The sequence below is a fragment of the Molothrus aeneus genome, chromosome 25 (genome assembly GCF_037042795.1).
Source record: "Molothrus aeneus isolate 106 chromosome 25, BPBGC_Maene_1.0, whole genome shotgun sequence".
Lineage (NCBI taxonomy): Eukaryota > Metazoa > Chordata > Aves > Passeriformes > Icteridae > Molothrus > Molothrus aeneus.
In genome coordinates this window covers 5,114,792-5,139,383 of record NC_089670.1, presented here as the reverse complement: position 1 = coordinate 5,139,383, position 24,592 = coordinate 5,114,792, and the positions used below count along the sequence as shown (strand labels likewise).

General features: G+C 46.5%; 1 protein-coding gene across 1 annotated transcript in view; it reads left to right on the top strand.

Moving 5' to 3' along the window:
* The first annotated feature begins 6,205 nt into the window (after nucleotides 1–6,205).
* MYO15B (myosin XVB) overlaps nucleotides 6,206–24,592 on the top strand; it is a 41,355-nt gene continuing 22,968 nt past the window's right edge. Inside the window, exons 1-23 of the mRNA XM_066565527.1 lie at nucleotides 6,206–6,340; nucleotides 6,438–6,499; nucleotides 7,627–7,690; nucleotides 8,429–8,538; nucleotides 8,984–9,058; nucleotides 9,454–9,550; nucleotides 10,075–10,178; nucleotides 11,313–11,376; nucleotides 11,800–11,913; nucleotides 13,432–13,593; nucleotides 15,096–15,154; nucleotides 15,242–15,365; nucleotides 15,746–15,841; nucleotides 16,420–16,551; nucleotides 16,714–16,839; nucleotides 17,360–17,437; nucleotides 17,769–17,917; nucleotides 18,008–18,053; nucleotides 18,433–18,557; nucleotides 18,663–18,780; nucleotides 19,245–19,420; nucleotides 19,618–19,711; nucleotides 23,489–23,546. Of these exons, the coding sequence (XP_066421624.1) occupies nucleotides 6,206–6,340; nucleotides 6,438–6,499; nucleotides 7,627–7,690; nucleotides 8,429–8,538; nucleotides 8,984–9,058; nucleotides 9,454–9,550; nucleotides 10,075–10,178; nucleotides 11,313–11,376; nucleotides 11,800–11,913; nucleotides 13,432–13,593; nucleotides 15,096–15,154; nucleotides 15,242–15,365; nucleotides 15,746–15,841; nucleotides 16,420–16,551; nucleotides 16,714–16,839; nucleotides 17,360–17,437; nucleotides 17,769–17,917; nucleotides 18,008–18,053; nucleotides 18,433–18,557; nucleotides 18,663–18,780; nucleotides 19,245–19,420; nucleotides 19,618–19,711; nucleotides 23,489–23,546 (2,368 nt within the window). The remainder of the gene's footprint in view (nucleotides 6,341–6,437; nucleotides 6,500–7,626; nucleotides 7,691–8,428; nucleotides 8,539–8,983; nucleotides 9,059–9,453; nucleotides 9,551–10,074; nucleotides 10,179–11,312; nucleotides 11,377–11,799; nucleotides 11,914–13,431; nucleotides 13,594–15,095; nucleotides 15,155–15,241; nucleotides 15,366–15,745; nucleotides 15,842–16,419; nucleotides 16,552–16,713; nucleotides 16,840–17,359; nucleotides 17,438–17,768; nucleotides 17,918–18,007; nucleotides 18,054–18,432; nucleotides 18,558–18,662; nucleotides 18,781–19,244; nucleotides 19,421–19,617; nucleotides 19,712–23,488; nucleotides 23,547–24,592) is intronic.

Here is a 24,592-nt window from a genome sequence, read left to right as displayed (position 1 = left end):
GCAAGAACTCTGGAACAGACCCTGGGCTGCATGGGAACAAGGCATGGGAGAGGGAATATGTTACCATTGCATGGATGGGGCCTGTGATCCAGGTAAGGGACAGTTAGCTGGAATCAGTGTAGGTATGTTACAAAAAATTACTGTGCAGAGTGATAAAAGAAGGGGTTAGAGCCATTTTTACAGTGAATGAAAATAGGAACTTAAGAACTAAGTTCCAGGCAGGTTCCTTTAATATTATGATTGTACTTTCCTCTGTATGAGTTGGGAGAATCCAGTGTGCTCAGGGAAGACAGACAATTCCCTATTGGTCTTAAAATAGCAGTGTGAGCTTTCTGCTCTTCTTTTTTTCTGTAGGTTTATGCTGTGATTCTTGACAGCACTGAGGATCTCCTTTCTCTGATGTGAGTTATTCTCATTTCTTCTAAAAAGAGAGAATGCCATGGAATTGTTTTTTTTTTCCTGTAGTGATTTAGATGAAGTTGGTGTGGTGAGGGGAGCTGAAAACCTGATGAGCAGCATCTTTCACCTGCTGCAGTGTGCCCAGCAGGCAGATGGTCCAGGGCAGTTAATCAGAGCAGGTCTGATGTCAAAGGAGTTGTTTATATAAGCAGTGATTCAGCTTCCCATTCCCAGTAATTACAGTGGTGATACAAACCAATCTCCTCTAAAGCCCTGTCTCTGAAGAATTGTCAACTCCAGTTTTTCACTTTCTAACCCAGATTCACTCTGGGGTCCTGTCTTTACAGTGAGTCAAACCAAACTCCTGTGTCTAAGCTCCTGACAAATCTGGGCAGTGTTCCTGATCTTCCTCCTCATCCAAGAATTTCAGCATTTTTGTTTTATGGAAGGCTTTAGACACATGACTATCTAGCAACAGCACATAAAAGCAGACCTTTATTTATTATTTTCTCCTGCATTTGGCACTGTAGAGAAGCTGAATCAACTTTAAGCCCCCAGGAGGACAGAACATTAACTATTCTGTACTGAGGATTTAGGGTCTAATTCAGCTGCCATTAATCTCAGTAACAAAAGTCTTGTTGCAGGATTTAGAGATCTAGGCCAGGAGTATTGGGGTATTAAGTGGGGAGGGAGGGCTGGAGTGAGGTGACCAGACACCTGAGTATGACAGTCCTGTTCAGAGAGAGGGAGGGAATAGGATTGGTGTTCAGAGATGAGCTCTGCTCTGGGCAGAGTGTCCAGGAGGGTTTCAACAGAGTCAGCTCTAGACCAGAAAGAAAAAAAAGCAAGTTTAGAGGGAACCCTAAGGACACATTGTTGTATGTAACTGCTTTCAGGGCAGAGGCTTTTTGGTTCAGTATCAGAGTTGCAGCTGGGGTAAAGGGAGATGCTGTTCTTCCCTATTGCAGATTGTTCTGTGGTGCAGAACAGCACAAAATAGGTGGCACAGAAAAGGAACCAACATTTGCAATAAACCCCTGTGCTTTGCACACACCAAATGTGCTTTTGTTAGAGCATCATCCTTGCTGAGCTGTGGAAATCTCAAATGTGGTTTTGCTGCCCTCCTTGGAGTGACTGAGGTGAGACAAACTTTTTGATTCACTGAGTGGTTTCTTACAGAGCTGGTCCCAGAGTACTGGAATGCACTTTTTAATGGCCTTTTTTCAACATTTATTTTAATAATTTGTAAATACACTTGGACAATTTTCAGTCTGCAATCAGGTCATAAGATATTATGGAGAGTGGCTGAATTTCCATCTTTGCTGAGGTACTAAGTGCTAAAAACTCTCATTCCTTGTCAGACTTTATAGCAGCTGTAAAGGTTTAAAGCTTTTAAAGCTTGCTGAATTGCAATCTTGACTGTGGTTTTGCCCCTTCCCTGGGGCAGGGAAATGTCTGTGGATGGAAGTTCCAGGAAACCTCAGCCAAAGCTCTTTTGGGCTTGTAGCTTGTGTACAGACATTGCAACCATGGCCACTGGGGTGCAGGTTCAGAGTGTCAGACAGGTAAATACATTGCCAGCATCCCATAATAGTCTAACAAGTGACTGGAGGCTTCCAGATGCTGGATTTCAGCCTTTAAATAAAGTAACACTTGGTGGAGTTAGGAGGAATCTGTAACAAAATCTCGACTGCTCCATCCTCTGTTACCCACTGACAGAATTTGTAAATTTGTAATGGCTGGAAGTTTCTCTTCTGCCTGTGGAGAATCCACAGAATTGGCTGAAAAACAAAGAGAAAGAAAAAGGAGAAAATGGAGAGAAGACTTTAACAGAGAAAGAGATGAGAGGACAAAATACATAATGGAATTTCCCTGTTCCATGTGCTGGTTTGTTCCTCGTCCATCCCTGGGTAATGGAATTTCCAAGATAGTCCCAAATAGCCCCAACAAGAGCCTTTTAATCTGTTTTCTTTGGGAAGATGTTGCAGATTGATGTCTTTCCTTGCTGTAAGATTTTTCCCTTAGTCCCATTCTCCTCATCCACTCACCTCCAAGTTTTCCTTTTCTCTGATCCATCATTTCCTTTCAGTTGTGCTCTTGCTGTTTTGTGGTTTGGAGCCTTTCCTTGCAGTGTTTGGTGCTGGGGACCCAAACCCAGGCTCTGCCATCAGGACTTCATTCACTCCCAGGGGCCCCAGAGGATGCCTGAAGCAGCACAAGGTTCACTCATAAAATAAGGAGTCTGGAGAGCTGGAAAGGGCAGAAGTGATATTTTGCATCAGCCTGAAAGATCAGGACCAATCCTTTGGACATTTTACATCGTTTATTCCATGCATATCATTAGAGGAAAGATAAAGAGATGAAGGGGTGAACAACTGGGATGCTGACCATTTCCCACAGTGCCAGGGAATGCCAGGGCACTCAGGGGCAGCTGAGTGGAGATGTTCTGACACACTGCAGCAGGGTTTGCTGCTGATGTTTATTTCACATAGATCATTGGATGTGTTCCTCTCTTCTGCAGCACAAAGAGGGATAGTGGAGAAGCAGAAACTGAAATAAAATAATCATTCTATCTTGAGCTACAGTGTGTCCAAACCCCTCTCAGCTGTACAAAGTCATGGACACGTGGCCTAATGAGGGATTCTTGGGGTGTCCTGTGCAGGCTCAGGAGTCAGACTTGGATGATCCTGGTGGGTCCCTTCCAGGTCATCATATTCTATGATGGTATGATTCTAATAAAAGAAGAAAATCAGAAAATCATGATTTGTGACAAAATAAGCCAGAGATTAACCTGGAGCAGGGCAGTCAGTTTGGCACTGCACAAGCGAGGCTCTGTAAATGTTTATTTGGCTCCACAGAAATGAGGCAAATTAGTGCTCAGGAGCATCTGGCTTCCTTTTGTAATTTATTTCACAGCAAAATGCATAATGTTTCCTTTCACAGATGAGTCAAGATAAGCCCTCACATATTCCTGAACACTGAGGAAATGCCTCCTGCCCAATCCAAGACTCGGCAGAAAAAGGCTGGGAAGGAGAAGGTGCTCAATTGTGAGCAAAACTCTGCAGGAGACTCAAAGATCTGCTGTGGGAAGAGGGAAGGTAAGAGCAGAGGCCAAGGGAAGGGCAAAGAGTCACTTCCTGCACAAGGTGACAGCCTTGGAGAAGAGCTCTTAAAAATCCAGAGGCTGGGGAGGCCTCAGGAAAGCAAAGAGAATGACCACAAGAAGTTGTTCCGGAGAAAAAGAGCCTGCAGGAGAAATTATAAAAGTGAATCTGGTCTGGGGAGAAAACACAGAGAGTCCAGGTTGAAGGGGAAGAAAGGAAAGGCCTGCAAGCAATGGGAAGTGACATCAGGACAGGAGAGTGAGGACAGCAGTGACGAGGGAAAAGCCACCACAAATAGAAGGAAACAGAATTTTAAAAAGAGATGTGGAAAGAGACTTGGTGCTGGTGAAACTGGCACTGAGCTGGGGGCTGTGAAGGCAATCACAGAGCAAGGTGCTGAAGGCTCTTTTCAGAAACAGAACTTGGCAGAAAAGGCACAGAACCCCAGGGGAAGGCACAGAGGGAACCAGGACTTCAAGGAGACTTCTGAGCAGAAATCAGGTTCTCAATCCCAAGGCAGTACAGCACAGGAAAAAGGTGAGAGGACTGGGAAAAAGCAAGCTGAAAATCTTACCAGGATTGTCATCACTGAAAGTGAGGATGAAAATATTCAGGAAACCTCAGGAAACTCCTGCTCTGACTCCAGCAGTGAAGGCCATGGAACCCACAGAAAGGCTACAAAGGAGGATGTGGTGGGCAGCACTTCCTGCAGTGAGGAGAGGAGCAGCTCTTCTGAGGAGAGGAGCAGCTCTTCTGAGTTAGATGGCAACAGTGAGAAAGAAGTTGTGCTCAAAGATCCTCCTGTGGGTGAAGGAAAAGGCTACAAGGAACTGGATGATGAAAGCAAGGAAGCATCTATGGAACCTGAAAAGGAGCTGGTGACCACAGGTGGAAAAATTGAATCTGAGGCTGAAGGCACTGAATTTGCAGGATTGGAAGCAGAGGAGAAGATGAGGAAGCCAGACAACATGCTGAGACAACCAGAATGTGCTCCAGCAGAGAGCAGTGAGGCAGATGATCTGTTAAGCACTTCAGGAATCCAAGTTAAGAGGGTTAAGAACAGGGAAAATATTGAAATAGACAAGGAAAATATACTAGAAAATGACAGAGTTGAAGATATGTCAAAAGATGGACACATGAATTCTGACAGCAGTGGGGAGAGCAGCACTGCAGAGAACATTGATGAAGTAAAAGAAAACAAACCTGAACCACTCCCAACTGCTGGGAAAGCAAAACTCCACGTTCAGCTTAGCAAATATGAACAGGAAGAGAAGGTGAATGATGAAGGCAGAGAGCTGGAAGATGGCTCCTTCCTCTCCAAGCAGCAGAGGACATTGAAGGAGAAGCCTGGGAAGTGTGAGATCCCAGAACAAGGTGGAGAGGGTGGAAATGGACAGAGGGACAGCTCAGACTGCAGCAGGCAGGACCTACCAGCACTGATGCTTCCAAAGAAATGTTCTTCTCAATCCCAAATCCCCCTCAGTCTGGAAAACCAACGTAAAAATGCTGAGACCGAACTGTCACCAAGCCAGAAACCAAATCCTGCCCAGATGGCTTTGGGAACCAGCTCAGACCTGAACAAGGTTGAAAGCATCTGTTCAAAAGCCATGACTCTAGAAACTCCCAGTAAACAAAGAGAACCCAACACAGCTCAGAGTTTTGGAGAGAAAAGGTTAAATACTTCAAGCTGCTCCATGATTACAAAAAAATCATCTGATAAGCAGCTCCATGGAAAGAAGAAAAAAGTTGGAAAAGTTATTGGAAAAGTTAAACAGAGTTCAGGCCAGTCTACAAAGGCAAAAAAAGAGAAAGCAGAAGAAGTGGTTGCAGAGGCACCTTCTGAAACAGAACCTGTGCATGGTGGGGAAGGATCCAAGCACCTGCACACCCGCTCTGCTTTTAGAAAAGTCACCAGCTGGCTTGGCCAAAAACCTGCCAAGAAAGCAAGGCTGAAAGCTCGACTGCTGAGTGTGGCACGTGCAATTGGTATCTCCAGATGGCTCTTGAAGAAATTTGGGAAGAAGAAGAGGAGCAGCAAACCTTTTGGATTCAGAAGTAGAATGGCAATCAGGATTCTGAGCACTGCTGGGTGGGTTGGTCGGTCTGGCAAAGCCTTCCCTGGACAGCTGGAGAGGGCTAAGCCGAGGGACAAAGAATCTTCTGCTTCATTAGTGGAGGAGAAAGGTGGTCCCAAAATGGTAGAGGAAGTGGGACACAGTGATTTGCCTCCTGGTGATTCCCCTCTTCATGGAACCAGTTCCTTTCCATGCTCAGATGAGAAGAACAGTGCTACTGATGCCAAGTTTGCTGTAGTGTTCCCCAGAGTCCACAGCTTGGTTAAGGCCAGGAACTCCTTGTCCAGGGGTTCTGGCAATGGTTATTCCCTACAGAAACTGAAACCTCCTTCAGAGATAAAATCTGTCCCTCCTGTGCAACAGGCTTGCAGATTCAAATGTGACCTTCCCAGACCTCTGATGGATCCAAGCCAGAGAAACAGCAAGCAGGGCTTCCTCCCACGCCAAGAAGAGGAGCCAATCCCTACCTCAGATTATTGCAGTGAGGTGGGTAGCAAGGAGGGTTCAGGTGTCCTCCAGACTGCAGGATCCATGGTCACTCCTGGTGTGCACTGGTCCCAGCAGCAGGGGCAAGGATGGGACCCTGCAGCGTGGCTGAACTCTGAGCTGCTGCTGCCACGGCCAACCATGGAGAACCTGAGCAAATGGGCCACCTCCAAGGAGCCCCAGCTGGCCAGCAGCCGTGGGAGGGTCTGCAAGGACCAGTGGGAGGCAGATGATATTGCTGACAATGTGCTGGAGATGGAGTTCATGCAGAAACAGGTACGGGTGTTGTCCCCAGTACTGGAATGGAACTGAACTTCCCCTGATTTTCACTCACGTATCTGTGCATTTTCACTCATGTATCTGTGCATTTCAGGTGTACATGTGTGAAGAGCACTGTGCAGAAGTTGAGGAGATTGAAGATCTGACCAGACTGGAGTAGGTGTCCTCAGTGTCTGCAGCTTATTCAGGTCACAAGGGCTTGCTTGTTATCCTGCAAAGGTGGCTCAAAAATAGAAAACACATTAGCTAGATAGATTAGCTAGATCATTAGCTAGATAGGAGAAAATAAAATCTTTCCTCTGTGGAAGAAAATAGAATGGATTGGATGTGTATCATAGCTGAGTAACTGATGCTCTGCTGAAAAGCTGAGTAAAAGACTGAATTTTAGTAGTGAAGTTATGGACCTACACTGAACCACTGGGGAGGAGCAGAGGTGCAGAAGGAGCTCCTGGCTGTTATGTAGAGCGTGTCCCCAGGCTCTGCTGCACAGAGAGGGCACATTGAACCTCTGCAGTCACAGCCCAGAGCCAGCAGCCCAGCCTGGTTAACACACTTCTGTACAGCTGCATCCCTGGAACTCTGCCTCTCCTGTTAAATGGTTCCCAGTCCTGAAATGGGTTCTAATAAAGGCCCAAAACACTTAATGGGTAGGGGAAATTAGGTTTAGAAGCTGATGTGAGTTCTGTGATGTAGCAGAAGGACAGAATTAGGAATTTAACATGCCTTTCTTATTGTATGAAGTGAGTGCTAAGAAAAGACAGCTTGCAGGATGAGAAGCACATTTCTATGTTCTTTGCCTACTGATATTGGCATCTGTGGCTTTAGTGACTCCTGTTGCCTTCAGCTGTGAAAAATAATGTCCTACATCTCTAAGAGCTGATAAACCCTTGGTTCACTGCTGTTGTTGAAAGATAAGCCCCTGACACTGCTCCTCACCATCCTCCCCTCCTGCAGTCCTGCTGAGATAAACACCTGTTAAGGCTGTGCAAGGGGCTGGGATCACTGAGAGGAAATTCTGAGCTTTGAATGCTCCATTCTCTGGCCTGTTTAATCCTGAGGATGCTGGAACCACAGGAAGGCAGTGGAGGGTTTTAGTCCCAGCTCCTTACAAAATCTTTGATCCCCATATAGGCCCTTCAGTTAAGAGCTGGACTCCATGATCCTTGTGGGTCCCTTCCAATTCACAATATTCTGTGATCCTTGGGAGGGCAGAAAGGTTAATATTTCATATTAACACATGCAAGTGAAGCTTATGGCTGACAAGTCCTTTCCTCTGTTTGTAGGGAAGTCTCTGAGAGCTCAGTTCTGCTGTGCCTGAAGAGGAGGTTCCATTGCAATCGCATTTATGTATGGATAATGATGTTTGGTTTGGTTTGGTTTGGTCTGGTTTGGTGCTTGTTCATTCTGAGCAATGAGCTTTTAGAGAAAGTAATTTATATTATGCCATCAAGCTTTAATAATGCACCAAGCATCTCACTCATTACTGGGAACAATGATAAAAACTATACTCCCACAGTTTTGCTCAGAAATCAGGTAGCATGAAATATTTGGGGTAAAATCTGGAAGTTCTAGAGTTTCTCTGTAATTTTGGTATTTGGTGCCAACCTGTGAGCATACTTGGGCTCCTTTTTAGCCTCAGCTGCTCCTAGTGGGAATCTCCTATTTTAGCAGAGAAGTTCTGAGTTAAAAATTGTGGATCTTGAGAAGAAACCTCAGAGTTTCTGCAAACATTTCACAGTGTTTTAGTCCAGATCTGGTTGTGGATGGTGAATTGTTCTCTTTTCCATTTACTGGCTCAAGTGTTCAAACCTGTGCCTGTAATTTGATGTAGAGAATAGATAGTGACTAAAGAAGATGACCACAGACCAGGGAATGCTCACTTATCCCAAATTATTAATGACAGAGATTTGAAAATTACCACTGAAAAGCTGTGTCCTCAATAACTTGGCAGTATAGTCAGAATAAATAATATTCCTTTAAAGGGAATTTGTATATTTGTTTTAATAAATGCATTCAGCTGCAATCCTTATTCAGAAAATTCTAAGAAGCCCCCAGATTTTTCCCCCTTTCTTATTTTTGTCCTAGACTTACATTGGGCAAATTTTGATTTCTGTGAATCCTTTCAAAGACCTCAATATCTACTCTGAAGATGTGGCTACCGAGTACCAGCAAGGGACTCTCTCAAAAAGTGCCCCGTATGTTTTCCTTTCTCAAATAACTCTCTAAACCCTGTTCTGTTTGTAAAGTATTTTATTATTCCAGAAAGTATTTTATTTTCCTCCAGTTCTCTGGTAGAGCAGGATGAATGTCACAGGAAGTGAACAGCCCATTTGGCAAAGCTGTAGTTGCTTGGGTCCATAATCCTACAGAGCTAAAGTTCATCCCAGAAGTGTCCAAGGCCAGGCTGGACAGGGCTTGAAAAAATCAGGTCTAGTGGAAGTTGTCCCTGTCCATGGCAGAGGAATGAAATGGTCTTTAAGGTCCCTCCAACCCAAATAATTCTGTGATTTTTAGGTCAAGTCTCCTGGGTGAAGACACTGGCCCATCTCTGATGTAGATCCCTGGTGAGGACCCTGTTGGTGCTGCACTTTTGGGTGAAGTGTGGGGTCAGTTAATGGGGGGTCCTTTCTGTCCATGCAGACACATCTTTGCCATAGCAGAGAGGGCCTACACGCTGTCCCAGTCATCAGGGCAGGAGCAGTGTGTCCTCATCAGGTAGGAAGTGAAGGACTTTTTTGAAGGCCCTTTGATTTCATTATGTAAAAGTTCCACTTTTGTATTTCACTGCCTGTAAGTTGATCCTTCTGACCTGTACATGAGGGCTGCCTGTGGAGAACCTGAGTAAGGTGGATTTTTATTTAACTCTTTGCAAGTAACAGTTTGAATTTAGTTTCACTTCAGAGGAGTGGGAGAGAAGGAGTCTGATATTCCCCTGGGGAATCCTTTGTGGGCCCATTTTGTCAGGTTGTCTCAGTGTTTCAAGGAATGGGTGATAGATCTTCAGCTGTAAATCAGCACACCCCCTCTGACTTGCTGCAGCAGGGCCTCTGATGTGCCTAGACCAAGTACCTCTGTTTCGATGCCAACTTCTCCACCTCTTGCTCCTGCAGTGGGCACAGTGGATCAGGTAAAACAGAAGCTGCCAAAGCCATTGTGCAATACCTGACCATGCTGTACCAGGGATCTGACAGCCACAGGATCAGACAGGTAACAGGCAAGTGAGCTTGGCTGGAGGCCGTGAGGGTTGGGCAGGGAAAAGAAGCCAAAGCCAGGGCAGGGAGGCTGCTGCTGATGGTGTTCCTTTGGCTGGACTTGGGAGGGTTTGTGGTCCAAGGTGAAGCTCCCATAAAGACTCGAGGAAAGCTGGTGTATTTGTAGTTCTGTATTTTAAAACCTGGGAGAACTGATGCTGTGAAAAGTGCTGGATCTGTTTGAACAGAGAGCTGGTTGCTGCCAAGGAGAGCTTTTAGCAGTCTGGGAGGTGAATCAGAACGAGCACAGAGCAGAACTAAAGTGAAGGATTATAGCAGTGAGAGTAAAGAGCTCACAGAGCAACTCACCACTGGCTAGAGATAATGATACATTTTAAAAGACATCTTTTACTCATGTGACAATTATATCAGTGAAGTCCCGTTTTTTGTTTATCTTTTCAAACTGACAGGTGCATAAACCCTTTTGAGTTTAAAACCCTGTGATTGCTACTGAAGTGTTCCCTCCTCTTTTCTCTACAGCCCTGCAATGTCCTATCCATCCTTGAGAGTTTTGGAAATGCAAGAACCATCCTCAATGACAACTCCAGCCGTTTTGGAAAGCTGCTGAGTGTCCACCTGCGACAGTGAGTGTTGGAGAATCCCCTCGGGTCCCTCCAGCTGCCAAGGGGTGTTTGGGTGAGACCAGGTGGAGCAGTGCTGAGAGCTCACACATTAACCCTCCCTCCCTTTCCCTCTTGCTATTATCAGGGTAGGAAGAGGGTGAGTTTAAACCCCTATTTTGCTTTTTTTGTGTTTCCTCCCAAAAGAACAGATCTTGTTTGTCAAGATGAGTTAAAATGAGAACATAAGAATGGCTGAACTGGTTTATACCAAGGACCCATCTGATACCCTGCAGTGTCCTCAGCACTGACCTCAGGCACTGCTTGAGGCAAGAACAGCCCAAATACAAACAATGCTTTTCCCTAAAACCCCTTGAGCTCTTTAACATTTGCAGCAGCTCAGGAGTTTTCCTCAGTCTCCTGAGGTATTCCAGTTTCCTCTTGGGCTCATACAAACTTGATGTTTCTGCAACAGCCTTCAAGTGTTCCACAGGTCTAACCAGTTCTGTGAAAAACACCTTTCTGTTTTGAGCCTGCCTCCTTTCTAACTTCTGGATTTGGTTGGTTTGTTTGGGGATTTTTCCTGACTGTTGCCAAGCCCTGAGCTGATTGTTTCATGGAACTGTCTATCATAACCCTCAGGTCTCAGTCCTAAGGAACAATGGTTAAATTTGAGCCTGTCTGTTTATATGTGACGCTGGGTCTGTACCCATCACTTCACATTTATCTACAGTGGGCTTCATGTGCCATTTTCCTGCTCACTCACTCTGCACTCTAAGGTCTGTCTGCATTTATTCACAGTTGGCCTTCATCCTCACTACCCTGAACAATTTCATACAAGCAGGAAGCTTTGTCCCATTGCTGTTCAGCTCCTCTTCTAGGTCACTTATCAAACCCTCACAGGTCAGGTACAGACACTTTGTGGAACTCTGATGGTTGTTTCAGACTGTTAAGAGAATTGACCTTTATTCCTACCCACATTATGACTTTCCTTCTTATTCTGTGCTTGCTTGGTTTCCATGAAAATCCCACAATTTTGTCAAAACAATTTGGAGATTCGTGTAGATTATGTCCCTAAGATTGTTCTTATCTGCGGAGACACAAATCTGCAGAAAACCTGTCCCCAGGTTCTGACAGGATCTGTTGTCTTCTGCTCAGGGGCATTGTGGTGGGAACATCCATCTCCCAGTACCTGCTGGAGAAGTCCCGTGTGGTGTTTCAGGTGAGGACCAGTGGCCCCCTCTCTCCCTTATTAACATTTAGACTTAAATTTACTGTTAAATAACAGGGGTGGGAATTAGTATGAGAATTGTTTTCCATTTCTTCTACCAGCAAGAACTAGGTCCCCTCCATGTAGTACAGGGTGACCACTTCTTTTATTTGAATAAAACAGGAGGTTTCTCTGTCTCAAACATGTTGAATTAAGCCACTTATTAGGGATTACTGAAAGTTGAATCTTCCCTCAATTAGTTTTTCTTAATGTCTGGAGTGTGGGAATGGTCAAATATTAGAGCTGTGTGAAAAGGACTTCTCCCAGAGGGAGTGTTCTTGAGGTGTCAGTGGGAACCCTGATCCTGCTCTGTGAGTGTGTTCTGGGGGTTTTTGGAGCTGGATATGGATCAGCTCCATGGATGTGTCCCATCAGGCCCACGGTGAGAGGAACTACCACGTGTTTTACGAGCTGCTGGCAGGGCTGCCCGTGGAGCAGAAAGAGGAGTTGTACTTGCAGGAGGCAGAGTCCTACTTCTACCTGAACCAGGTGAGTGAGCTGAGGGTGCTCTGCAGCAGCTGGCACAGAGAAATGGTCCAGGCATCCCCTCTGTTTGCTTAGAGAGGCACCAAATCACTCTGCTCCCCTGCAGAAAGTCAGCTCTGCTCCTTCTCATCCCTGATCTAAGAATCAACATCTTTGTCTCTTTAGTGATCATTTTCTCACTTCTCAGGCCCCTTCTGCTCTGAAAGGACGGGCTTTAACGAGGAGTCGTTGTGTAGACTCATGGCTCCATCGTGTGGTGTAAAACCCCTTTTCTCATTGCCTCTCATTACCGTGGGACTGCCAAAAGCAGGGAGAATTTCTTTCTATCTTCTGCAAAACACTTCCTTTATTGTCAGTGAGTGCAGATTTTAAACCACTGAAATATACTGCTGATTGCAATTATTTAAATTGAATTTGTTTGTCAGACTTACATCAAGTCATAAAGTCGCAATCTTGGAACACTTTTTTTTTGTTTGTTTGGTTTTTTGTTTGTTTGGTTGGTTTTGTTTGAGTTTTTAAAATATTGTTTTCCATAATCAAGGAGGTCACAACAACAGCAAGAAATTTTTACTATCTCAGCGTGAGTCAGCTTTCCCAGGTGACAAATTCAAATTCCTCCCAGCAGCCGCGGTCAGGAGGAATCCTCGATAGCGATTGCTATCACCTCGCCTTCGGGCGAGGAATGGACCATGAATGGCTCTAGGATGGAGGGCAATGAAGGGCCCAGCCCCTAATGGGTGATTAATGGTACCTGGCTAGCAAAGCATTGTAAAGCAAAATCTTCAAGGTGAAAATTAACAGGAATATCCCAGCCTGCTGCAGAGAAGGGAAGGGAAGATCAGATTGTGCACAAAAGAGTTAGCAGAGATTGAAAAAATCTATCTTGGATCTTGGCAAGAAGGAGCCCAAGGACTGCCTGAACCTCATCCTTGTCTCACCAAAATCTGCTGAGAGCTGGGAACTGTGGTCAAAGAATGCCCTTGAGCACAAACAGGTTCTGCAGAACCCCTGACCCAGGATTTCTGTGACCTTCAGGGTCACAGGCAGCTGCTAGGAGTGTCCTCCCGTAGAGAGGAAAAGAAGCAGAGGAGTGATGAACCCGTGTTGTGTTGGAGCTCTGTGGCCAAGGTGAGACAGGCTGTAACCCTGGGAGGCTCCCTGGCTTTACAGAACCCATCTGGTACCATCTGGGGAGCTGCTCTGCCATGATTTACTTGGGACTCCACTCAGGCACCACTTCTCCTCTCCTCAAATTCCACCCCGGCATCCTGGGGAGCTTGTACTGCAATTCCAGCAGAAACTTGGCAGGTGTGGGTAAGAGAGATCTTAATCTCAAAACTCCACAGGGTAAAGACACTGGCCCCTCACAAATGCTGAGTTTCCACTAGTGTTGTCTTTCATCTCTTCAGATTCCTCCAGTCTTTAGAAGATTGAACTACTTCTCTGAAGATTCCTGATGGTGGATTAAGCCCTGCCTGAGGCTGAAGGGGCTGATCACGATTATCCCCCCTTTTCTCTCAGGGCAGAGCATGTGAAGTCCTGGGGAAGGAGGACAGTCAGGATTTTCTGGTCTTGGTGCAAGCTCTGGAGGGAATCGGCCTCTCAGATGATCAGCTGAGCTCCACCTGGGCTGTCCTGGCTGCCATTCTGCAGCTGGGGAACATCTGCTTTACCTCCTATGAGGTACAGTAACCCCAGCAGTTTGGGAATAGGATATTTGTGCTGGATATTGCTGTTGTGCCATGTGGTGGGACTGAGGACATGATTCCTGACTGAGGATGACATCCTTTGAAGACCTTTCTGTCCTTTCAGTGCTGGGCTCTAGACTGGTCTAGGGAGGGACAGAAGCTGGGAGACAACCAAAGGTCACTGGAGCTTGGGTGGCTTTTTAAGGAGCCAAAATGAACCTGGTGCTCTGCCCAGGCTGTGACCAGCTCTGTGCAGCTGAGGTGCTGTTGAGAATATTAATACAAGAGGGACCTTGTATCCCATCCATTGTTCCTATCTATAATATATAGTAATATAGATAGTAATTTGTGTACAGTAATATATGTGAAAAACACATTCACTCTCCTGTGAAAATTTAAAAAGTTTAATAAGTGATAATAAGAGACAAGGACCATAGAGCAAAGGTTATTAAGGCTGGGTGCATCTTGGCATTCAGCTAAGAGCACCCTGTTATCTTCAGAGATACCCCTTAAATACCTTTTCCCTTACGTCAGCCTGTTGCATATTCATAGACCCTTAAGCATAGTAAACTTTTTCCCAAACTAGTTGACGAATTTTTACATGGCCCCTCCTTGGGTCTGCCTTTTTAGAGCATGCAGATTCCTTGGTTGTGGTTTTAGTCCATTTTTACCATCATCTTCAGTTTTGGGCCCTGGCCCACACTGCCTTCAGAGTGTGAGTGCTGATAGCTGGCAGATCTGTACAGGTGTCCTCATCCTGTATTCATTGGATGTTATCCCATCCAAGATGGCATTTTAGCACAAGCAGCTATTTCACTAAGCTTAATTAACAACAGAACTAAAAACTGTATCTTTATAACAAAGTTACTTTAACACTACACATATAAAATCTATTTTAATATTTGTGAAAAGCCAATATTATAATATATATTTATAACATATATAATAAAGAACACTTTGTTATTTAGAAAGACTCCTTTGAACACGCAGCCATCGCCAGTGAGGCTGAAATTCAGATTGTGGCCAATCTGTTGCGTGTGTCAGCCGAACTGCTGCAGAGGGCTGTCACTCACCGTGTCACTGTGAGTCCCTTCTGGTGATTTCCCGTTCCTCCTGAAGCATCCCATGTCCTGCCCCACTGTCCTAAACTTAGAAGGCTCAAAATCTGGGGGGTAACAGCAGGAATAAAATGGTTGGGGTGGGCTGAGCCCCTCAAGGCAGCTCTGTAAAGATGGCAGAGCTCACATCTAGGGGGGCTCTTTTATGACATGAGTGGCCTCAGGTTTATCACTTTGGCCAGTTGACTCTCACCTCTGGCAGCAAAATTCTGGGTTTTAAAGGTAAAAAGTTTTTCTTTTGATATCTGGGTAAATTCTCAGCCAAATAGAAAAAAAATCCATTTATTAACTGAGCTGACTTCCTCGTGGATTAAAAAAAAAATAAAAAAGGTATTTTTGTGAAATAATAAGAGTAAATTCTGTCTCCTTATGTATCCAGGTTACATCTTATGATCGGATCTTCACCCCTCTGTCTGTAGAAGGAGCCATTGATGCCAGGTGACTTCTGCTGATGTCTGGGTGGGTGAGATGCACCCAGAGGTGCTGTCTTTGCAGTAACTGGTTCTTCTCCCCCCTCCCACTCAGGGACTCCATTGCCAAGGCTCTGTACTACCTGCTCTTTGAGTGGCTGCTGCTGAGGATCAATGAGTGGTTGGCTCCCTGGGAGTCCGACTGTGCCGTGGGCATTGTGGACATCCATGGCTTTGAGGTTGTTTTCCATGTTCTTTTGCTGTGGCCTAAGCAGTGAGGGCATGTGCTCACCAAGGCCTTGCAGTGTTTTGTTTAGGGCTCCTGTTAAAACCTGTGTCCCAATGAATGCTGAAAACCATGGAATACAGAGGTGGGCTGTGTATCCAAGAGTAGATCTTTCCTTCTTTGTGCTCCTTCACAGCTTGTCTCACCTCTGGCTGTTCAGCCTAGTCAGTGAGCCAGGCTGAGAGCTTGCAAACCAGACAGAAGGTGGTTTGAACTGTTGGGGTTCATTCACACTGGCCAGAACCAGCAGCTCAGCTCAGCTTGGCCTGTGCAGCATTTAGAGGGAGCCACAGCTCCCTGGGCCTGGGAAGGGATGGATTTTTGTCTTTGCAGGATCTGGGGGTGAACAGCTTAGAGCAGCTCTGCATCAACTTTGCCAATGAGCACCTCCAGTGGTTCTTCAGCCAGACTGTCATTGCCCAGGAAGAGGTGAGTGGAGCTTAGTGGAATTCACAGCACCTTGAGCCAGCACACATGGACTGAGCTGAGGCATCCTCAGAGTGTCCCTCAGCAGGGAACAGGAAACTGAATGGTCTTCTTGGGCAATATCCATGGAATCCTAGCCCAAAGAGTTGCCTATTTAATACCTTTAATTAATTCTACAGTAAATTAAGGGAAGGAGATTTTGTCAGCACCTTGCTTCCTTTTCAGATTTTTGAAGTGAGTTGGTCAGGGTCAGAGCCCAGACCTCAATGGGTGCTTTTAAAGCCTGTTTGGCTTCTTTGTAGCATTTTCTGTGCCACTTATGTCCTGGGGACGAAAGTGTATTTATCAGACTTGTTGACTTCTACAGTTCACTGTATCACTCAGTTTAGCAGCCTTCTTCTCTCAAATCAGGAAAATCATTAGTGGCTTCAGAAGAAGTTTTATGAGACAAAACCAGACAATTCTAGGCAAATTCCTAACAGCAGTGAAACACTAACTTCCTGATAAACAACCCAAATCCCTCTGTTAATTCTCTCCATTTGTCCTTGTTTGTGTGGCTGGGTTTGGCCTTTAACATGCAGGAGGAATACAGCCAGGAGCAGTTAGCTTGGATTCCTATTTCCAAGATGTGCAGTGAGTCATGCCTGGATTTCCTTACTGCAAAGCCCCACGGCCTCTTGTGCATCCTGGATGACCAGACATCCCTGACTCAGGTGAGGAGCTCCCAGCCTTTCATGGGATCCCTTTCAGAGGATGGTTAAGGTGAGGCTGTTTTCCAGAATGATTGCACAAGTGTTCAATGTTTTTACCTTCAGTTCAGCAGTGAATTTTCAGCCTACTGAGAGTGTTGCAGCATCAGGAAATCTCTTTTGCAGGCCACAGACCACACTTTCCTCCAGAAGTGTCATTACCACCATGGAAACAGCCCTTGGTACAGCAAGCCCAGGCTGCCTTTGCCGGAGTTCACTGTGCAGCACTATGCTGGCCCTGTCACCTACCAGGTGAGCTGGCAGGGGCTCAGAGCAGCTGGAGAAATAACTCACCCTGGGGAAAAGCTGTGGGTGTCCTGATGGAGCAGCTCTGCGACCAAAGCTCTCCCCTTGTGACTGCACTTCCCTCTAGAGCACCAGTTTATCAGAAGAGAGGAGATTGTTACTAAGAGAGCCAACTAAGCTGCCTCAGGGCAGAAGCAAAATAGGAATTGCCCTCAGTGACACAACAGCCTCAGAGCCCTGGAAATGCAGGAAAGCTCTGGCTGCTGGGGAAAAAAAAAAACCAAACAAAAAGAGAGGTGAAAGCCTGCAGGGTGATGTGAAGGAGAAACGGAGCAATCCCTTCTCAAAGCAGAAGTCATTGTCCTCTCTACCCTGGTGGCAGCAGGAAGAACCAGCCTCATTCTCCAGGGCTTTCCCCTTGTTCCCACTCTCCAGCTGCCTGTCCCCACTCCCAGTGTGTGTAACAGGGGTGTGTGCCTGTCTGAGTGGTCTGAATGGTGCTTTAAATCAGATTTTGCCTCTGCAGGTCCACAAGTTTCTCCATAAAAACCGTGACCAGCTGCGGCCAGAGGTGCTGGATATCTTCTCCCAGAGCCGCCTCAAGGTACAGAAGTGGTCAGGAGGAAGATCTCTACTGCAGGTGCCCAATGATCCATTCATTGTCTTAATGTGAGAAGCAGAAAGGTACTAAACAGCTGTCAGGAGAACCTAGAGAAGCCACAAGTTTTATTTTACTGAATTTACTTGGGAATTGGGCAAATTGTCTTTGCCCACAATTGATGCACTTTATATATAAAACAGAGACTGCCTGAGGATGCAGCTGCATTCCTGCCACTGCCAGGGGCAAGGGAAAATGGTCCCCTTAAGTTTCAGGTAGAAGAGATTCTTCTTTCCACATAGTTCAGCGAGCTTTGGTAATTTCTTTGTTTTTGCAGGTGGTGTCTGAGATTTTCCAGAGGGCTAAAGCTGCCTATGGTCAGCGAAGGGAGCTGGGGGGCAGGGGCAGAGGGCTCAGGCCTCAGGCCTCCACACTGGTGTCCAAATTCCAGCAGTCTTTGCAGGACCTCACAGCCAAGCTGAGAGGGTGAGAGATGCTGCTGGCACACAGAATGTGAAGTGTTCCAGGGTCAGCACAGAGAGGAGGGTGGCCCAAGGTTCTTCCTTTGTTTTGCAGGAGCCATGCCTTCTTCATCCGCTGCATCACCCCTAACCCCAGGAAGGTAGGGCAGCACCCTGAGCTCCTTATGGAGTCCCTCAGTTCCTTCATTCTCCTCCAACAGCTCTCCTTTCACAGCTGGGATTTAAACTTCTTTGTTTCATTTGATAGCTTGAGACTTTTCTTCCCCATTGTTCTGTGTCCCACCCTTCCCTGTGGCCCTGTGAGTTAATCCTGTGCTGCAGGAGCAGAACCGGGGTCAGCTGGACACCAAAGTATTCCTTGGGCTTTGTGTTCCATGGCACAGCCTGCAGCAAGATCCAATCCAAGGACAGGACAAGAGAAGGAGACCCTTTCTAAACTCCCTGCCTTCAGTCTCCTTTCTTTAATTTGCCTTTATTTCTTGTTTTTATTTTTTTTTTTTGTCTGCTTTATCTTCTCAGCTCTCAAATGTCTTTGATGTGGAATATGTCAACTGTCAGCTGCGACATTCAGGGATACTGGAGGCCATCCACATCCTAAAGGAGGGGTTCCCAGTCCATCTGCCATTCCAGAGCTTCCTGGCCAGGTACGGGGCTGTCCTGGCTTGGGATCCCCCAGCCCTGGAGGATTTGTTCTCTGAGGGCTCCACATACAGCCCTGGTTTTTGTCACACCCACTCCTCCTGTGCCAGGTACGGGCTCCTGGCTGGGAGCAGGCCCAGCAGCTTGGAGCAGAGAGAAGGCTGTGCAGCAGTGCTGGCCCACGTGGTGGGGAACCCCTCGGATCTCTACCAGATTGGGGTGACAAAGGTGATGCTTACTGAGAATCCCAGCTGGATTGCACAGCCCCACCCACCATTCCCAGGCTGGCCAAGCAGGAGAGGAGCTCAGCCTCTGCCCACAGAGGGAGGGCCTTGCACACCTTCCCCTCTCACCTTTGCCTCTTGTCCCAAGTACTAAGGAGGTATTTTTAGCACTTCAGATTAACAGGAGACTCCAGCTCCAGGCTATTGTAGCATGGCCAAGCCCTTCGTATACCCAGCATTCCTGGGCTTCTACTTTTGCTACCTGCTAACCTTCATCACTCCCTGATTCCCGTCCACCCCAAATGCATCCATCTCTGCCACTTGCACCTGTGCCTCCTGCCCTCCCCAGTCTCCTTAGCAAGAACCCTTAAAGGCTACAAAGGGATAAACCAGCAGTTTTTATTATTGATCAGCTCTGGGAGAAGCTGCTTCTTGCCTCGTGGGTCAGCAGCTGCTGCCTTTGCCCAGGTGTTTCTGAAGGAGAAGGGCAGGCAGCTGCTGGAGAGGCGATGGCAGCAGAGGCAGAGCTGGGCCGTTGTCACCCTGCAGAGGAAATTCCGCCGCCTCCTCCAGCGCCGGCGCCTCCGCGTCCTGCAGGAGAAAGTCACACTGATCCAGGCTCACTTCCGAGGCTACCAGGCCAGGTCAGGAGCCAGGGGACAGCCCAGGGACAGCCCTTTGGCCTTGCCAAGGGACAGCCCAGGGACAGCTCTTTGGCCTTGCCAAGGGACAGCCAGGTGGGGATGTCCAGGCCCCTCCTCATGTTGGCTCCTGGCCTGCTCCGTGTGTGTCTGTGTGGCTGATGTGTCCCCCATCAGACAATTCTCTCCTCATCCTCTAGGAAGCGTTACAGGAGGCTGAAGAAGACTTTGGTGCAATTTAAAACCATGATTGTGATCTCCAGACCTTTGATTCAGAGGAGGAAGCGCTGCCAGGTAACAGCAGAGCAAGGTGTACAGGAGGGGCTGTTCCTGCCCTAAGCAGAGTGAGACTGGGTGAGGCCAGGGCAGGGATGGCTTTGGAAGGTTTGCTGGGAGTGAGGTGAGGTGTCCTCACCCAGGGAGGTGTCCTTCACCCTCTGTCTGACATAAATGTAGCCAAATGAAGGAAGCAGAGAGGCTGGAGCCTTCTCTCTCTAAATGACATGCAGAATTGGCACAGGTATTGCAAACACAGCTGATTCATGGGTCTGGCTGTGTGAGCCAGGGTGGGAATGATGCCTTCAGTTTTAGCTTTTATATTTTTCAGATTCTGCACTGCATTAGTGTATAACTCTGAACTCCATATGGAATGTTAGTAAGCTCTCTTCACAGTTTGGTCAGACAAAACAATCCTTCCAGGCCTGAGAACCAGGGTCACCATCACAGCCTCAGGTCTGAAAAGAATAAGCAAAAGTGAATTGGGGGAAGCAAACTGGGAGAATGTTACTTCATTACCTGAAGCTGTAATTAAACAATTAACCCGTGATATGCAGATAGACCAAACTTGTATCTGTCTGAAAAACTCATGACCATTGTCCATCTTGGGTGTAGTCTCTGCCAGGCTCCTGCACTGCCCAAGGTGTATCTGTTGAAGGCCTTTAATGAATACCCACTTTATTCTCTAACTCAGTCTAGCCTCTGTTCTAGGCAGCCTCTCCAGGCATCACTCCAGGCTGCCCTACATGAGACAAGAGCCAGTTCCATCTGTGCTCTTCAGAGCTGCTGTTCTGCTCAAGCTCTAAGGTGTCATTCACCTTGCTTTTTTGGTTGCCCAGGTCAATTACTGATGGTGACTGAATTGCAAGATTCTTTCAGTCCATGATGAACCTCCCCTGATCCCTTACAGCTGCCTCAGGCTGCTCAAGCCCTTGGCCTCTTGGAGATCAGCTGGGGTGAGAACAGGATGGCAAGTTTTTGAGAAGATGGAAAGTAGTGTACAGGAGAGAGCCATGGTTCTGTCCAGTGGGTATAATGTATTGTGTACAAACTATTACAATAAAATTGGGAAATTAAAATATTGCACCTGAAGGGTAAGGGCCATTTCCTTATCCATTTCCTTACTATTAAAATAAATCTGGAAAGAGGAAATCAGACGACTCCTCCTTAGAGCAGCAGTAACATCTCATAGCTGTCAGCTTTACAGGGGAAGGACCCAGCACAGCTCCTGGCATGGCTGAGGGCATGGTGGGGCAGAGGGTTAAGAACAATGGTGTTGATACAAACCTGCAGAGGTGCCTCCTCTCCTGCCATATCCAGCACAGCATGAGTTTCTATTCTGTTTCTTGCCCTTCCCACTTGGACAGGATCCAGATTTTCTTTCTCCCAGGTAACCACAACAGTGCAACTCTATTGAATCTGTTTCTGCTCCTTCAGTGTTTGTTTGCTGAGGTCTCTGTACATGCAGTAGCAGCAGCAAAGGTCTCAAAGTTCAGCTGCTGCAAAGTTCCTCCTTTCCTCCACCCCACAGCCCTGCCCTTTGGACTTTAGCTTGCACTGTCTTTCTCAGCCCAGCCCTCATAACTTCCCATGTAGTCTCAGTGCTCTGCACCACTGACAGGCAGGAGAGAGGCAGAGAAGGAGCCAGAGACCCTCCTTCCCCATCTCAGGTGAGTGATGAGGCTGGGGAGCAATAGAACGGAAGGGAAAGGGCAGAGCTGTGAGGGAGTTTAGTTTTTGGTATCACTCCCACCTTTCTAAAGGATTTCCTCTCCATGGACAAGTTCATCTGTCCTGTTCAGGCTGTTATCAGGTGCTTTGATGCTGAAGGAGGTGGGTGAATATTTCTGAAGGAGGTGGCAGCTGCTGGGAGCTTTTGTCCTGAGCCACATCAGATGCCCAGCAAGGGAAAGTGTGGCAGGATGGTGGGCAGGTGCTGCAGGCTCTTGCTGTTGGATTGTGTCAGGAAGGGCAGGAGGTGTTCCAGCAAAGCTCAGGTCTCTGCCTGGGCAGCCCCTTCTCAATACACTGAGTTGGGGTCCCAGGAAGGCTCCTTAGCTGTTCTGTCATTTCAGCTGCTGGAGCAGGACACCGTCTCCTGGCCACCCTCAGCATCTGCCCCCAGAATAGCTGGAATTTAATTCACCCACATATCTTCCCACCCTCTATCCCCTTTCATCTCCTAATAGCAGGATTAAGAGGAAAGGAAACAAAGAAGGAGCTCCCTGGCCTGTGCTGACACAGAGAATAGTCCCAGCCAAGGAATGGTGAGTTGTCAAAGGGTCTGGGGTGGTCTGAGATAAAAAACTCAGGTTCTCCAGGTGTTCTCCCTCCCTTGTGCCTCCTCAGGCCAGGTTTGCTGGGGAACAGCAGAACATCTAGAGAGGGCACACGTGTCTGGAACCTGATACAGAATGCAGGTTAGATGGTGTCAAGGGCCTTCTAATAGAGAAATATCTCATCAGTTCAGTGTTTCCCGTGCTCTGGGCACAGCCAGGCACTGTCAGCCAGTCCTGAACCAGAGCACTGTGTTTGCTCACAGCACTGACCTGGTCTGCAGAGGTGGAGGGAAGATTATTTTTGGCAATCATCTTCTGTTGTGAGGAATGGGAATGAGACACTTCTGCATAAATGTATTAACAGAAGCTGATGTAGAGAAATGGATGTATTAAAGGTTTCACAACACTTTTAGTCTGTATCAACACTTCTAACTAATGCCATTATTGATGTGTCTTGACTGGACACACATTTGCTGCAGTGTCTGTATCAAGGGAATCTGAATTGATATTATCCACAATTCTGTATAGATCTGTCAGTAACAACAAGAAAAAAAATGGAAGCTCTTGTATCACCTCCTTCCCCAGGTGTGGATCCAGAACTGTGGAATTTCACAGTCCACTTCCTGGATACACCATTGAAAAGCCAGACTTGAAGTCAAGTATCTTATGAGCAAAATCAAACTGATCAAAAATGCTGTGAATGTGTCTTCAAGTGGAGAGAGATGTCAGAATAATGTGCTGGCGACACACTTTACTATGCAGATCTTAAAAAAAGCTTTACTATGCAGATCTTAAAAAAAAATCCAAAAAACAGGAAACCAAAAAATCCCACAAACTCAGGGTTTGTGACCTTGGCTTGGTTATATAGTGCCTTAATCTGAGTAGTTCTGTCTGAAATGCCCTGAGCTGACTCTACATGCAGTGAGGCTGACACTGTGTTGTATTGGCCCACCTGCTTCCTACCCTGCAGCAGTGCAAGGTGCAAACCAGTGAAAAATTGAAACTCATTGGCCAGACTCTCCTCTGGATTACCCAGACAGAGATCTGAGCTTTTTTAGGAACCTCCAATATGTATCAAAGATCAGAATCAGGTCTCATTTTATGCTGTAGCACTTTTTGATACAGAAAAATCAAAAGAAAACTGTCAGGAAAGGGCAGGAGGAAATGGCCCTTACCCTTCAGGTGCAATCTCTACAGTGCAATATGCCACACTTGATAGGAATGAGGGGTGAGTCAAAGAAAGCCAACTTTCCTGTCCTTCCCCTTGTGGCAGTTGATATTTTATTCAGGAATTGCTCCCTTTCCCTCCTGTGCTGACCCATGTCACAAGCTGTGTTCAGGCAATACCTCCCTGTCTGCAATGGCTCTGAATGTGGAGGCAGAATTCACTGCTTTGGCTCAGATGCTCCATCCCTGTCCTGGCAGCTTTTCCAAGGCAGTTTCACCCAGTCTCAGCTCAGGGTTTTTATGTGTTTTTTCTCTGATTTGTTTTTGACTGATTTGTTTCTGTCTCCAGGACGTGGGGCTGCTGGAGATCCCTGCAGAGCTCTCAGCCCTCCTGCACTTTGTTGAAGGTGAGAAATCCTCCTCCTCCTTCCCTCCCTTTCCTGCACTGTTTCACTGAGTATTTCCTTGTTTATATCAAAGTATGTCTTTGTTCTCCCTGCTGCCTGTCACTGGGCTGGTTTTGATTCATTATCATTGCAGTGTAAATATGATAAAGGCAAATGGTACCATGGATGTTGTTTCCTGACACGGTAGGGAGGAAAAGCAACTTGGTCCAGGGGGCAGAGCACCAGCTTGAAAATCAGTATCTTTGTTAATTTTTCAGCTCTTCTTTTGAACTGGGCAGGTAGAACTGATGGCAGGGATGGTCCAAAACTCTTTGGTCAAAGTTACGTGACAGCAAATTGCTTAATGAACCCAGGTCTCTGGCAGAGATGAGTATTTGGAGTGGAAAAACTTAAACCCATCTTTTACCTAGTCTAAAATCTTTAAGGAAATTGAAGGGGAAGAAAACAACAGTTTGGACAATTTCAAAGAAATATTTTTAGGTTTCATTAAAAATTATTTCCTCAAAATGAAGTTTAAAATAGAAGGAAGGAGAAACAGGGTAACAGCTTGATTGTGGATCAATGTCATAACTTGAGAAATAACAATTTATCAGTCCAAGGACATAACAATATAATAACTTAAGGATGTAACAATGTAACAAATTGAGTTAATTTATCAATTTTGGGATGCACCAATTGGTTTTCAAATCACCAAAATACCACTAACTGCAATAATTTCACAAGCTGTTGATCTGACCCTGAGCATTGAGTTTTGGGCAGTTGTGTTTCCTCTGTAGCTCTCTGTACAATGTGAATATTTAAGCTGCAACTAGGTTGAGGCAGGATTTGCCTCTCTGTGTCTGTGTGGCGTCAAAGCCAAAGCCAGCTGTGCCTGTGGCCTTCTGTGGGGAACAGTAAGGGAGACAATCAGGCAGAAGAGTCTGGTGAATTGGAGCAGACTGTGCTGGATTCCCAAATAGCTCACATTTCATGGCAGAGCCCTGCAGGGACTATCAGCTGGTCTAGTGAGCAATGTAAGCCAGAGGGGCTCAGGGAACAGTGAAACT